The sequence below is a fragment of the Sinocyclocheilus rhinocerous genome, unplaced genomic scaffold (assembly GCF_001515625.1).
Source record: "Sinocyclocheilus rhinocerous isolate Xijiao unplaced genomic scaffold, SAMN03320098_v1.1 scaffold2318, whole genome shotgun sequence".
Taxonomy (NCBI): Eukaryota; Metazoa; Chordata; class Actinopteri; order Cypriniformes; family Cyprinidae; genus Sinocyclocheilus; species Sinocyclocheilus rhinocerous.
Window position 1 is genome coordinate 210,406 of NW_015654931.1, and position 13,900 is coordinate 224,305.

Genomic DNA, 13,900 nt, shown 5'->3' on the forward strand with positions numbered 1-13,900 from the left:
GTCACACCCGGCCTGGTTAATCGTTCCAGAGTACTCCTGTAATTTCGACACCCAGGGGTCGAGAGCTAACAGGTGAACTAATTCCAGAGAGCTTGAGCGTGATACGGCTAAGGGCTCTCTGCCAGATCTGTTTACACAGCGCGTGTCTCTTCAAGCGGAAAGGATCCTGGCCTGCAAGGCCGGGACTTACAGGTTATAAAACCTTGCGAATGTGGACGGCGAGGCCCAGCCGGACGCCTCACAAATATCCGCAATGGACACGCCACTGGGCCATGCCCAAGACGAGGCGATGCCTCTAGTCAAGTGGGCCCGTACTCCAATGGGGCATTGAAGGCCCAAAGAAGAGTACGCTATCGAGATGGAGTCTACTATCCATCTAGAGAGTCTTTGCTTTATGACCGGAAGCCATTAATGCGGTTACCAAAGCTGACAAAGAGTTGTTCCGACCATCTATAGGGGGCGGAATGCTCAATGTAGATTCTCAGAGCTCTGATGGGGTAGAGCAGAGATAACTCTCTGTCCTCTTCAGAGGGAGGAAGCGCGGAGAGCGTAATGACCTGTGCTCTGAACAGAGTTGAACGAATGTTGGCAGACTGTAGCGGCTCGAAAGCGGGGCCCTTCAGGGCCCTCAGTACAGTGGGTAGATCCCATGAAGGGACGGTTAGGGGACGAGGCGGATTCAGCCTCCTGGTGCCCCTTAAGAAGCGGATAACCGCACCATTTCTGCCAACCGATTCGCCCGCAATATGGGCATGAGAGGCCGCTATAGCGGCTACATAGACTTTGAGCTGCTCCCTTATCCAGCAGCTCTTGCAGAAATGACAACATCTCTGTCAAATCGGAAGTATGAGGGTCTTTGCCGCGGTTTAGACACCAAGCGGAGAAAAAAGACCACTTAAGGGCATAGAGGCGTCTCGTAGATGGGGCTCTAGCCTCCGAAATTGTGTTCAAGACTCGCTCTGGGAGGCTCAAAGGCTCTTGTCGAGCGGCCAGAGGTGCAGAGCCCACAGATCGGGCCGAGGATTCCATATTGTCCCGTTCGCTTGAGAGAGGAGATCCTGTCTCAACGGAATGGGCCAAGGGGCCACTACCAACAGCTGAGTCAGCTCCGATAGCCACAGCTGGTTCATCCAGAGAGGGGTCACCAGGAGAACCTTGTGTTTTTGTTCCCTTACTCGCCTGATTACCTGTGGGATCAGGGCGATCGGGGGAAAAGCATAAAGAAGGAGGCTGGGCCAATCGTTGGCCAACACGCCCCTGGTCTTTGAGTAATAAATTGGGCAGTGAGAGTTGTCTTCTTAGGCGAAGAGGTCTACCTCGGCCTCGCCGAAGATCTCCCAGATCCTCTGAACCATCTGCGGATGGAGCGTCCACTCCCCTGAGGGGACATTGCTCCTTGATAACATGTCCGCTCCTTGGTTCAATTTGCACGGTATATGCGCTGCTCTCAGCAAGCGCAGGTTGAGCTGAGCCCATTCCAGGAAGCGCTCTACCAGAGTGAAGAGACGCTTCGAGGAGAGGCCTACCTGGCGATTTATGTAGGACACCACAGACATGTTGTCCGATCGGATTAGCACATGGTGCCCCTTTAGAATTGGCAGGAAGAACTGACAGGCTCGACATACTGCTAGCATTTCCAGGCAGTTGATGTGGAAGCCTTTTTCCGCCTTCGACCAGTGGCCGAAAGTCGGTATGCCCTCGCACAGCGCCCCCCAACCTGAGTTGGAGGCGTCTGTCGTGACAACTGTCCTTCTGCAAACCATCCCCATGGTCACGCCCTGTTCCATCCAGCGGGAGCTCTTCCAGGGGGCCAGGGCTGTTACACAGGCCTGACTCACCCTGATCTGCAGGCGTCCGTGACGCCACGCATGGGATGGAACCCTTGGTAACTGTAGCGCTGGCGATGCCGCCACCATGAGGCCCAGCTTCCTCTGAAACGTTTTGAGAGGGTGAGTGGTACCAATCTCGAAGGAGGTCGCCAGCCTCCGTATGGCCAGAGCCCGTTCCGGCGCGACTACAGTTCTCATTTGGGCTGAGTCGAAAATTGTTCCCAGGAACGATATTCACTGGCTGGGGAACAACGCGCTCTTGGCAAAATTGACCCTGAGTCCCAGGCACTCCAGGTGGCTGAGGAGGAGGGTCCTGTGTGATATTAGCGCTGCCTCCGACTGGGCCAGATCAAGCCAGTCGTCGAGGTATGAGATCGAGGATGGGCCTTAGATTGCCATCCTTTTTGGGGACGAGGAAATGGCGGCTGTGGAAGCCTGACTCGCTTGAGCTGGGGGAACCATTTCTACGGCTCCTACCGCCAGCAAATTCATCACCTCGGAGCGCAGGACGTGTGCGTCTTTGCTCTAAACCAAGGTGGGAACCACACCGCTGAATCACGGGGGTCTTCAAGCGAATTGCAGTGAATAACCTCGTTTTATTATCCCCAAAACCCAGTCTGGCACTCCGGGGATGGCCTGCCAGGCGGAGAGAAACATGAGAGCGGGGAGGCGGAGCCGTCTTCCGCGAACGAACAGGGACAAACTGCTTTCATGGTAAAAGCAGCCCGTCTCCGTGAGCGCAGCCATAGCGACACACACACAAATTCGAAGCGGTCAGTGACAGCGTTCTGCTTCGATCAACCTAGAAAGATAGAGCTGCTTGATGTAACAAGGGGCGCTGATCTTCATGTGTAAGACACGGATCGACGCGCAGCGGGGAGGGCGAGCATGCAGCTTTCTCTCAGCATGAGATCGCTCAGACCCGGTTGCTTAGCTCCCAGACTTCGCTGTTTCTCTCTCCGAGGCTCGCTGAGAGAGGAGAAACAGGAGAGCGGGGCTGCCTCATTGAAGGCAGTCCACGAGCGGAGAAGAGTGAGACTCATGCTCTGAGCGAGCATTCTGTCTCAGTGAGCGCGCAGTTCACTGCCCTTCTGCGGCGGATCAAAGTGCAGCGGGGAGAGCAAGCACGTGGGTATGGTGCCGGAATGCGATCGCTCAGACCCGGTTGCTTAGTTCCCTGACTCTGCTGTTTCTCTCTCCGAGGCTCGCTGAGAGAGGAGAAACGAGAGAGCGGGGCTGCCTTCAATGAAAGCGGGCCGCGAGTGGAGAAGAGCGAGACTCACGCTCTCAGCGAGAGCATTCCGACTCAGTAAGCGAGCAGTCTCTGCGTGGGGGCTGCCCAGACAGGTGACGCACTCACTGCCCTTCTGCATCGTGCAAGATTCCCTGCACAAGCCACACTCGCAGCACGACATTTGCAACAACGTTGCTAGAATTTTGCTCTTTTAGGGCTTACCTGCTAGAAATAAGCTCTTTCAGAATCGCCGGATGGCGGCAGGGAACAGGACCGGAACTGCTGCGACGCTGAGGCGCGAAGAGAGCGGATCAGCCGAGCAGAGAGGTCTCAATCCAGCTGCGAGGCGTGTCAACGGCGAGCAGGCTTTGGGATCAGCGTAGAACGTAGAGTCGTCGCTGAAGGAGAAGAAATCTGAGAATCCTGTGGCGAACGCCCGCTTATATAGCCAGATGCCCCGCCCATTCTGGCGGGCTTTGTCGCCATAGGCTCGTGCAGCTCCGGTGCCGAGCCATTGGTTCGTTTTTTTTTTTATACACTGCACGAAGCAATGGCCATGCAGTTTCACTGCGTGATTGAAAAAAGGCTTCAGTTCAGGAGAAAAAAGGCTTTTTCCCATAGCGTCTTAGCAGACGCAGTACGAGTGAAGTATCGAAAGGGAACTTAAAACTGTAAATTAAGTTTGATTTTCACTTGTTTTCACCTTCAACCTGTTTTGGCAAAATTTTTACAAGTACTGTAAATAGGGCATTCTTTTAGCATTTGGGCCGATTTAAAACTGTATTATAAAACGGATAGTTCCGGTCCTTGATTCTGATTGGCTGAGCCGCGTTCGAAGCTGTTGTAAATTAAACTACAAACATACACCTTTGTTTACGTCTGTGTGTTTCTGGGCAACCACTTTGTTGGAACCACAACTGTTTCTGAGGAACTACATTGTTTGGTGGAAGAATACTGTTTTTATTTATATCATTACACTTTATTTGCTCTGTTTTATTTTCTCTGCTTCTGTTAACCCGTGAAGCCGTGGTTTACAGTGAACTCCGCTTCACGTCGTGCCTAACAATGCCCCTTAGCGGTTATAAATTCACTGTAAACCACGGCTTCTTGGGGCTTATTGTTTTATTTGACCATGAAAACAATTTTAAAAATAATTTGCTTGAAAAAAAAAAATTTAGCCTTTGTTTAAAAAGATTACTAAACAATGCATCTCTATGAACTAATCTCTATGAAATATCGTGCATCTGACAGACTAGGCCAAGAGTTTTTAATTGTTTAAATGTCAAAATATTTATTCAGGAATTAAACTTTATTTTCTGAGTAAAGTTATTTAATGATATTTTATTAACACTTTAACTATGAACATTCAGCGTCAGTCTCTGTGTTGTAAATAGTTCAAATATTCTGATGAAAACAAAATATTGCAAATATTTTATACTTTTGTATGTTTTAGTTACATCAGACTTCGAGTAAATTTAAGAATTATAGCATGAATTTCAATTTAATATTAAGTTGAACTGCTTAGGGCTGGGACTAAAATCTTAAAACCTGATATTTATATGCATTTCTTAACCATGGCAGTGATACACATCACCAAATGGTAATTAGGCCTCCATATCACATCAAAAATTAATTAGCCCAGCTTACAACAACAACAAAAATAACCACATACATACACACACTCATAAAGCGATATATACTATAAACTGAGTATAAACAAATTAGCATTAACATCACAAAACTCTGTAAAGCTGCTGTGAAACAATGTGTATTGTTTAAAGTGTTACACAAATCATGTGACTTAGTACTTAGTTCTCTCTGCAGTATGAGTGCAGGGTTTCAACTTTCATTCACACATAGCTTCAACTTACCAAAGTAAATGTCGGCCTGCGTGCAGAGCCACGACTGATTGTTGGGGTTGAGGCTGAGAGCATAGTTCACCAATTCCTTCAACGTGACGACCACGGCTTCAACATCCACCGACTGTAAACTGCATCATCATCGTCAGAACATTTGACACCAAGATTACACCATCAAAACAATTATTACATGTACAGATTTTAGCATAGGAGCTTTTCTTCATCTAATGGCATGTGTGACGTACTTGGCAAGAGATGAAGGCCATATGGAGATATGCTCAGCTGTCACTTCATTCACTATATCATCCTGAGAAATAAAAAAAATCATATACATAATGACCTGGAATCAATCCACAGAAATAAGATTTTCTCAATTTATTACCTATTTTATTGTTATTTGTTTTGTTATTGTTTACATACATGACTAGTTTATTTTAAGTCATTCTACAGTATGACAAAAAGATAATCCGGCAACCAAAACACCTACAATCTAGAAACAATACTGAATAACTTCCTCTACACTGGTTAGCACATACCCGTACAATATTGTGCAGTCGCACAAACAAAGAGATGAGTGTAGTCAAAACCAGCGGCTCCTAAAACCCAAAATCATATCGCAGATTAATACTGGAAGCTCTCTGTATGATACCATAGACTTTTACATAATGCTTTGTACTTGGAAATTTTACACTTACCCGTAGTTTTTTCATAAAAGTCATGAATTTGCTCCTAAAGTACAAACAAAAGAAAATATAACAATGCGTTAACATAACATGGAGAACTAGATTAAAAAAAAAGTTCAACATGACAAACTTTGAAGTTGGCTTGAGATAGCAGACCAGAAAGTTTTAAAAGTTTTAAAAAAATGTTTTCAGTCTGAAATAGTTTGAAATATAAAATAGTTTGAATGTTTTGAAGGCAATAGTTTATCAGAAAATCATGCAGTGATTTTTTTATTTTATATTGCAGACACTGAAACAGGCTCTGTATGATTTTTTTCCCTCAGGAAGTCATCTAGGGCAGGTTTTAGAGTTATTCTCTATGTACAATGGAGCGGTCCCTGTGTCTCACCGGGGCAGGATGCCCAGCGAGGACTCTCTCTGTTTGAGAAGGCTCACTCGACTGTCACTGCTGCGCTTGTGCTGGCTGGAAACACTGCAGATCTGCACCACCACCTCCCAGAGCTCCTTCGCCGTGCGTCTGCTCTCTTTGGGTCCCGGCAGCTCCTTACAGGTGGATGCTATCAGCTGCCCTAGCTGCATGAAGAACAGGACACAAGACGACATGATCTGTAGCGGTGTTGGAAATAATCGATTCTCCGATGCATCGAGATTCTCTCTTGAGCTTGGTTTTTCCCGCACATGGCACTTGTGTGCGCTAGAGACAATCGTGGCGGCTTCATTGCACAGAATATATGCTGTGAGACACGTGCGCATTGCTTGACAGTGTGTGCTTCCACTCGCCGTTATTTCAGTGTTTTACTATAGATATGCTTTCATTTCTGCCGTTTGGAATGCAGTACGTATTAAGATGCATGAAACTCACACACTGACAGACTTTCGATCTGAAGCTCGATCGCAGCTGCGGTTATATATATGCACTTGCATCTCCGATTACTTACATGATACGAAACTGATGTAAACAGAGTCAGTTATGTTTTCAGAACAGGACAAATCATCTATCGAAACAGATCTGTGCATTAGTGTGAATGCAGCCTGTTAAAGCCACTACTGTCTATGATGCCATCAGTAACAATCAAACAAAAATAATGCTGAGTAAAAAAGAAAAACCCATAACTATGATTGTCTGTAAACTTTTGGATACAGAAAGCACTCTCAAGATACTGAAAGTACTTTTTGTTTATCACTTGTAATTATCTTTTCCCCCCTTTATTAGTTTATATTTGCTTATACGTTTCAAAGCTATATTTAGGTGGTTAAATTCTTAGCAATTTGTTTTATTCATTATTAATTTGTAATTATTTTAAAAAGTAGCCTGCTTATATAATTTGTGACCCTAGACCACAAAACCAGTCATAAGGGTAAATTTTTTTAAATTGAGATTTATACATCAATAAAAATAAATAAGCTTTCCATTGATGTATGGGTTTGTTAGGATAGGACAATATTTGGTCGAGATACAACTATTTGAAAATCTGGAATCTGAGGATGCAAAAAAATCTAAATATTGAGAAAATCATCTTTAAAGTTGTCCAAATGAAGTTCTTAGCAATGCATATTACTAATCAAAAATTAAGTTTAGATATATTTAAGGTAGGGATTTTACTAAATATCTTCATGGAACATGATCTTTACTTAATATCCTAATGATTATTGGCATTAAAGAAAAATCAATAATTTTGACCCATACAATGTTTTTTTGGCTATTGCTACAAATATACCTGTGCTACTTATGACTGGTTTTGTGCTCCAGGGTCACATTTAATAAAAATGCACAAAATAAATATGATATAAAATGAATATGAAAATGTAGCCATGTGCCATAATATTGAAAACTGAGGAGGCGACGCATCGTGATATCGAATTGAATCTAATTGTTCACATGATAATCATAATCGAAACGTGAAACCAGTGACAATTTACACCCCTATTGATCTGAGGTAAGAATTCTTAAAAAAACATGACTGTGCCTACTAGAAAATTAAGAAAATGTGTAAATGAGAAAAAATATATTTTGCATTAAGAAAAAGAAGCCTGTTTCTAAGACCCTTAATATTTTCACACTATTCATGGCAATGAAGCACAGGAGTGTTTGTGTGGAGAGTGCAGACACCTTTATATAGGGGTTGCTGTTGACCAGAGACTGCGGCACCTGCAGCGTCAGATACTCGTTCTCCCTCCAGTTGAGCATGAACACGACACACTCCTCCCCGACGGTCTGACGCAGCGGGAGATCTGTGCCGTGGAGAACATAGTAACGAATTATATAGCATCCTACCCTAAAATATCAACTCCACTTCATCTGGTTTTATTAAGAATAAGCACATAAACTCAAAAGTGCTTAATTTATCAAGGAATAAAGTCAACACATTCACATTTCCTACACGATTTCATCACATCCTGAGCAGTGTTGGGAAGTAACTAGCTACATGTAATGGAATTATGTAATTTAATTACAAAATAAGGTACACTATTTTAAGGTGTCCTTGTTACAGTGTAATTATACATTTTTACATTACAGGATTAGGGTTACTTGCATTCAATTAAGCATAATTTATTGTTATTATAATAGTAAGTACATGTAACGTGTGTAACAACGACACCTTAAAATAAAGTGTTACTCAAAATAAATGTAATTGTAATCAGTTACAGTTACTGAGAAAAAATGTGTAATTAAACTAGTTATGAAAATGTTAATGATAACAAAGAGGGTTACATCTGAATATTTTCACACACATACCAATGTTTCAAGAGTTGAGGACACAGAATAGGGTTTATGTATATGCTTTTCCAAGGCATTGTTAGATGCCAGTGTTTCTTGTCATAGCTATGGAAAGATTTGATTTCAAAATCAATATCATAGCTATTAAACTATATCTTGTTATGATCGTAAATCTGTATTTAACCTCAGAATGATCTCAAAGTATAGAGGTGCCTAAAGTCTGATTTTGTGGTGCTTGTGCTTTAAAATTAAATTATTATAATCTTAATTCAAGTGAAGAATCAATGTTGAGTACTACTGTAATGTTAAACCTGCCTGCTTTAAATGTTTCCAAATGATGAACAGTAGAAAAAATTATGATTTTAGAACAGTCATAAAAAGTAATCAAATGTAATCAGTTACATTACTTTAATAAAGTAATTGAAATAGTTGCACTACTTATTACATTTTAAATAGGGTAACTTGTAATCTGTAACCCATTACATTTCCAAAATAACCTTCCCAACACTGATCCTGAGTAAATTGTCATCAACCTTCAAGCCAAATTCTGCAGCGCGGAATCCTAAAGGTCTAAGTGAACAACCGTGTAGATATTTGATACAAGGCCAGATTCATTTATTTCTCTGTACAATGTCATTATATTGCCAGAAGTGAGTGTGAAAGACCTTGCTCTGGTTCATTTTAAGCTAAAGATCATCAGACCTCCTGTTAAGAGAGCATTTGTCTGCAACAGCTGACGTAATACCATGTATCCTCATCTCCAGATATCCGCGGACCCTGCTGACCAGGTCGGGTGGAGGTCTCTCCATGTTGCCTTCGGCAGCGCCTGCCTCGTGACCTCTGACCTCCATCAACAGCAGCTCGTTGAGCATGACCTGACGCAGCTTAGGAGAAAACTCCGTCACCAGCTCCAGGCACGCCGTGAACAGCTGACGAGCGTGTGCAAAATCCTGCAGCAGCCAAAGAGACAAAAAAAGTGGCTCAAACTACAAACTAAAAGAAAGCTGACATTTGAAAGTACAATATATAAGCCTCGGTGTAATCTTTAATTCAAAACTTTAATTTCTGCACTGTCTCTTCATGTGCCGCTTTGTAAAAACAAACTAACATAAAATAAATATTTCCCAGAAATAAATCCCAGCTAAATTCAATTAAACTGCCTCCGTTTTTTAAGTGAATTACAAAAATGTGGCACCCAGAACCACATGAATACAAATGATAAAATTATTTATTTGAACTGAGAATTCTTCGGTTTCTTTGGGACTTAAAAGAGAGGTTGCTCTACAATAAAAACATACTGCAAGCTTCAGAACTCAAAACTAACTCTCCAGTTTAAAAAAAGAATTATTCTTTTCTGCCCTTCTGAAACACCCAGATTTGAAATCGGGAGACACCCTGTAAACATCATGTTGCTAATAAAATTAGTGCATATTCACATACATACAACATCTTCTGTAATCAAGTAATTATTGTACTCTTAAAACTATAGACCGAAAATTAAGCAATTAAGCAAGCAAAAGCAATTACCACATGGAAACATACGGATGCAATTATTGTGGTTGCATTGTTTCAAGCTGACTCTACAGCTCTATCTCAACGCTTTAAACTCGAGTATCAAAACACATTACATGTTGTAAAGGAGGTCATGAATATATTGCGATGCGTTTCTGCAACAGGTAAAGCCCCTTTCACTTCTGTTTTTCAGAAAGTGAAAAAAAGGATGAAAAATTCAATTTTTTAAAAATATTGGACCTTTTTTGGTGCAGAGAATTTGCAAAAGTGTTACATTTAGATTTATTCATTTGACAGACGCTTCTATTCAAAGCAACTTACAGCTGAGGAATACAACAAGCAATTTTATGCATTTCAGGGCTTTTGCCGAAAGCATGTAAATGTGAAAGTCATTTTCCTTACACAGTTTAAGGGATTAAGTGAAAACAGATTAATTTGGGTTTCTGTAGTAGGATGCATCTTTAGTGGGCATGTAAGCGCAGATTTTTGAAAAGTTTGCATGTGCATGGAAATGATTAGATAACTAAAGTAACGCAAAGGTGTAGATAAAGCTGTTTATTGATCTAGATGACTGTGTTCCAGGCACATCACTAAAATAGTGCAATCAACATGAACATTGCTTTTGTGCCTTTAGCAGCTTTCTGTCCACAACCGTCTTTCTGGTGTGCATATAAGCATACTGAATCATGTTGAAGGGAGTCTTGTTCAGATACACACCTTTATACTGATGCAGTGCAGACCCTTGGCCATAAGGATGTACACCAGGTCTCGTGTCAGGTTGTCTTTTATTGCTAGTATGACGTTTACATAGTCAACAGGAACCTCCCACTACAGGAAGAAATACAGTTGCAAGAATAAAAAAGATGTTGCAAATCACAATGTCAACAACTCTTAATTTATTATTTTTGAAAACTGACAAGCATTTGTCATGAATTGACCTTGCAAATCAATCAAATAAATTAGAGTTATTAGTTAATTTGCTGCAAAATCCTGAAAAAAAACAACAGCAAAACACTGAACCCAGTCTGTTACTCAATCAGCACTAATAAAAGACATAAGACTAGATTATCTACATCATTTCATGTTTTAAAGGTGCACTAAGCGTTTTTGCCAAACGATGTTGATATTTGAAGGCACCAAAACAAACACGCCCATAGCCCAACAGGACCTCGCCCCTATTTTGATATCTCCGCCCCACATGTACGTACACAACCCTGGCATGACGACGATCGCAGAAACAAGCGAAGGTGACACACACAAGCATATTCAAACAAAAGCCAACACAGATAAGTTGTGTGAAACAATGCAAAATCAACATTACTCACCTATCAAGAAGAAAAACAATGCAGCCTTGGCGTCCGATTCGAGCCCTTCCTGCTCTTTGAGTTTCTCTCCAGCGCTGGAAAGCTGCTCTGATATTTACGAGGGTCCTACCTCTTGCCTGATCATAACCCTTCTTTTTAATGTTTTGTTCCTCCGATAGTTTCCTCTTTTTTATCTTCCAATTCTCTCTGTCTATAGTCGATCTGCTAATATCCGTCTGTGCACTCAAACTGAGCGCTCTCTGTCTCTAGGGCTGGGCGATATGGGCAAAAATTCATATCTCGTTATTTTTTGGCCGATTTGCAATATATGGTATATATCTCTGTATTTTCGATTTTGTATCTGGATTTTTTTTTATCTGTATTTATTATATATATTTTACATACCGCCCAATGTTGTCCAGCGAAACAATATTAAAGGCTATGAAAACTAATAAAGTGAATGTAACAATGTAAGCCTATATATTATGTGCAAAAAGGGTCAAAATCACTTTTCATTCTAACATTGAAACATTACAATCTAAAAACAAAAATAATGCTTTTAAAGCAGAAGTTAAATTCAAAAGCACAGACTTGTATTAGGCTATTTTGATTGCCCCATTACAGTCACTTTACAGTTAGTGCTATCTTAAAAATACACTTTTAAAATTCTACACGTCACATTGTCCAACTACAAATATTTCAGCGAAATGTATATTTTAGTCAGAGTTATTGCGCTCCTATTTCATTGCGCTCTGTCTGTTTGGCGCGCGGCGGCGCTCATTCACTGAAGTCTGTGAAGCTTAGCGGAGAATCCCAAAGCAAAAGCTCATGCACTCCTGACAGCAAAATGGAAATATTTCCATGGCTTTCTAACATTTACAGATGGAGAATATACCTGTGAAATGTAAGTTATGCACATTGTTGGGAGTAACGCATTACAAAAGTAACGATATTACAGTAGTATATTACTTTTTGCTGTAACGCAGTAATATAACGCATTACTAATAAAATTTGAGTAATATTATTACTCGTTACAATCTCAGTAACGCACGTTACAACAACATATTTTAACAAAAAATTAAGTGGTGAATTTACCAACACCGCAAAACAGCACCAGACAATAAATTCCACGGGTAAAATACGTTGTCTATTTCCTGTTGCTGTAATTCGATGGTTGAGATGACTGAGACGGATTCTACATTTGTGAGATGGGCATACTGCGGGGTCGGAGAAGAGAAAGAATGCGGCGGATGAGCGCAGACAAGCAACAGAAATTAAGTTTAACTAAAAATAACAATTTGTTTTTATTAAATCATAGTCTACATATAAAAGGAATTAATACGCTTTGCCGATATCCGATATGCCGATATTTTTCAACTCATTTTGGTCGATACCGATACCGATATACTTCCTTTTGTTTGGAAACAACACCAAGTCTCTCCTGTGCAGAAATTATAAGCAAAATATTTTTAATTTTGGATAGTTTTTAACTAGAACTTATTTATTATAATTAAATAAACAATAATGAAGGTTTTTTTTGACAGTACATTGAAGCTTTGAAAATAACTATAAATAAACTATATTCAATCACTGCATTTTTAACATTTGTTGATGGTCTAAAGCAACCGTAACATATTATTTTAAGATTTAACATTTGTAGATGGATTTGTTTAAAAGAGTTGTAAAAATTCTGAAAATCTTTTAGAGCTTATGATTTGTTAATAATGTGTTTTTTGAACATTAAAGCATGTCAACATATTCTGTTACACCAAATACACAAAATAATGATCTTTAAAAAAGCATCATATGACCCCTTTAAAGCCATTATCGGCCGATTCCGATATCAGTCCGATAATATCGTGCATCCCTAGCTACAAATGTGTTTTGGGACTTGGTCCGACACTGCGGTCAAAAGCGTTTTTCAAAAATTGCTTAAAGCACCTTTAAAATAAGGCATATTGGCATTAAAATCATAATGTGACCTCTGATGGTCTTTCCTGACCTTACTATTAACCCTCCAGAAGGGTCGTTCGGCCATCCCGTGCAGCTCGATGAGGATTTGTCGGATATGTCGAGGATCCAGTGACAGAATGAGCTGCTGTTCAAGCTGACTGATATTCACACTGGCAGACGCTGGTGAGAACAAAACACAAAGAACACATCACCCAACAGCAAGAACAGTTCTCCAGATGACGAAATCTTCATGTAATTCATATGGTCATGATTAAACGTCTGCCCTCCAGGATGTACCGGGTATATCGTAGAATGAGGGCAGTGGTTTGGCACTGAGGTTGACTGTGGCTGAGCTCTTCCTCATCTGCTCCATCAGGATCTTCTTCTCCTCATCGTGAAGGAGTTCCATGAAGAGTTTATGAGATGAGACCATGAAGGCCAGAGAAACATCTTCCAGCCTGTTACAAACTGTCCTACAACGAAAACAAACTAACATCTATACGTCATGGAATCTTTGTAGTATAGTATTTTCACACAATGATACAATTTAAAATAAAATACAATACAATAGCAAACACAAGAAAATGGTAAACAATTACAGGACCTAATATATAAATACTTATATAGATCATACATAATCTAAAATCCAATTCAATCCAATAAGTTCCTGTTAATGCAAACTGCTGCAACATTTCCCCTACCCCATGATCAATATGTTGATTTATTATCAATGTTGGAAACAGTTGTGTTGCTTAATATATATATATATATATATATATTTTTTTTTGATACTATCAATTTTGATCA

General features: G+C 40.8%; 1 protein-coding gene across 1 annotated transcript in view; it reads right to left on the minus strand.

Annotated features, from left to right (window-relative positions):
• Positions 1 to 13,900, minus strand: part of LOC107717725 (integrator complex subunit 8-like) — a 29,174-nt gene that overhangs the window by 1,674 nt on the left and 13,600 nt on the right. The window contains exons 13-22 of the mRNA XM_016524561.1: positions 13,391 to 13,566; positions 13,143 to 13,273; positions 10,554 to 10,664; positions 9,070 to 9,274; positions 7,716 to 7,837; positions 5,994 to 6,178; positions 5,618 to 5,651; positions 5,459 to 5,518; positions 5,168 to 5,229; positions 4,935 to 5,053 (exon numbers count right to left, since the gene is read on the minus strand). Of these exons, the coding sequence (XP_016380047.1) occupies positions 4,935 to 5,053; positions 5,168 to 5,229; positions 5,459 to 5,518; positions 5,618 to 5,651; positions 5,994 to 6,178; positions 7,716 to 7,837; positions 9,070 to 9,274; positions 10,554 to 10,664; positions 13,143 to 13,273; positions 13,391 to 13,566 (1,205 nt within the window). The remainder of the gene's footprint in view (positions 1 to 4,934; positions 5,054 to 5,167; positions 5,230 to 5,458; positions 5,519 to 5,617; positions 5,652 to 5,993; positions 6,179 to 7,715; positions 7,838 to 9,069; positions 9,275 to 10,553; positions 10,665 to 13,142; positions 13,274 to 13,390; positions 13,567 to 13,900) is intronic.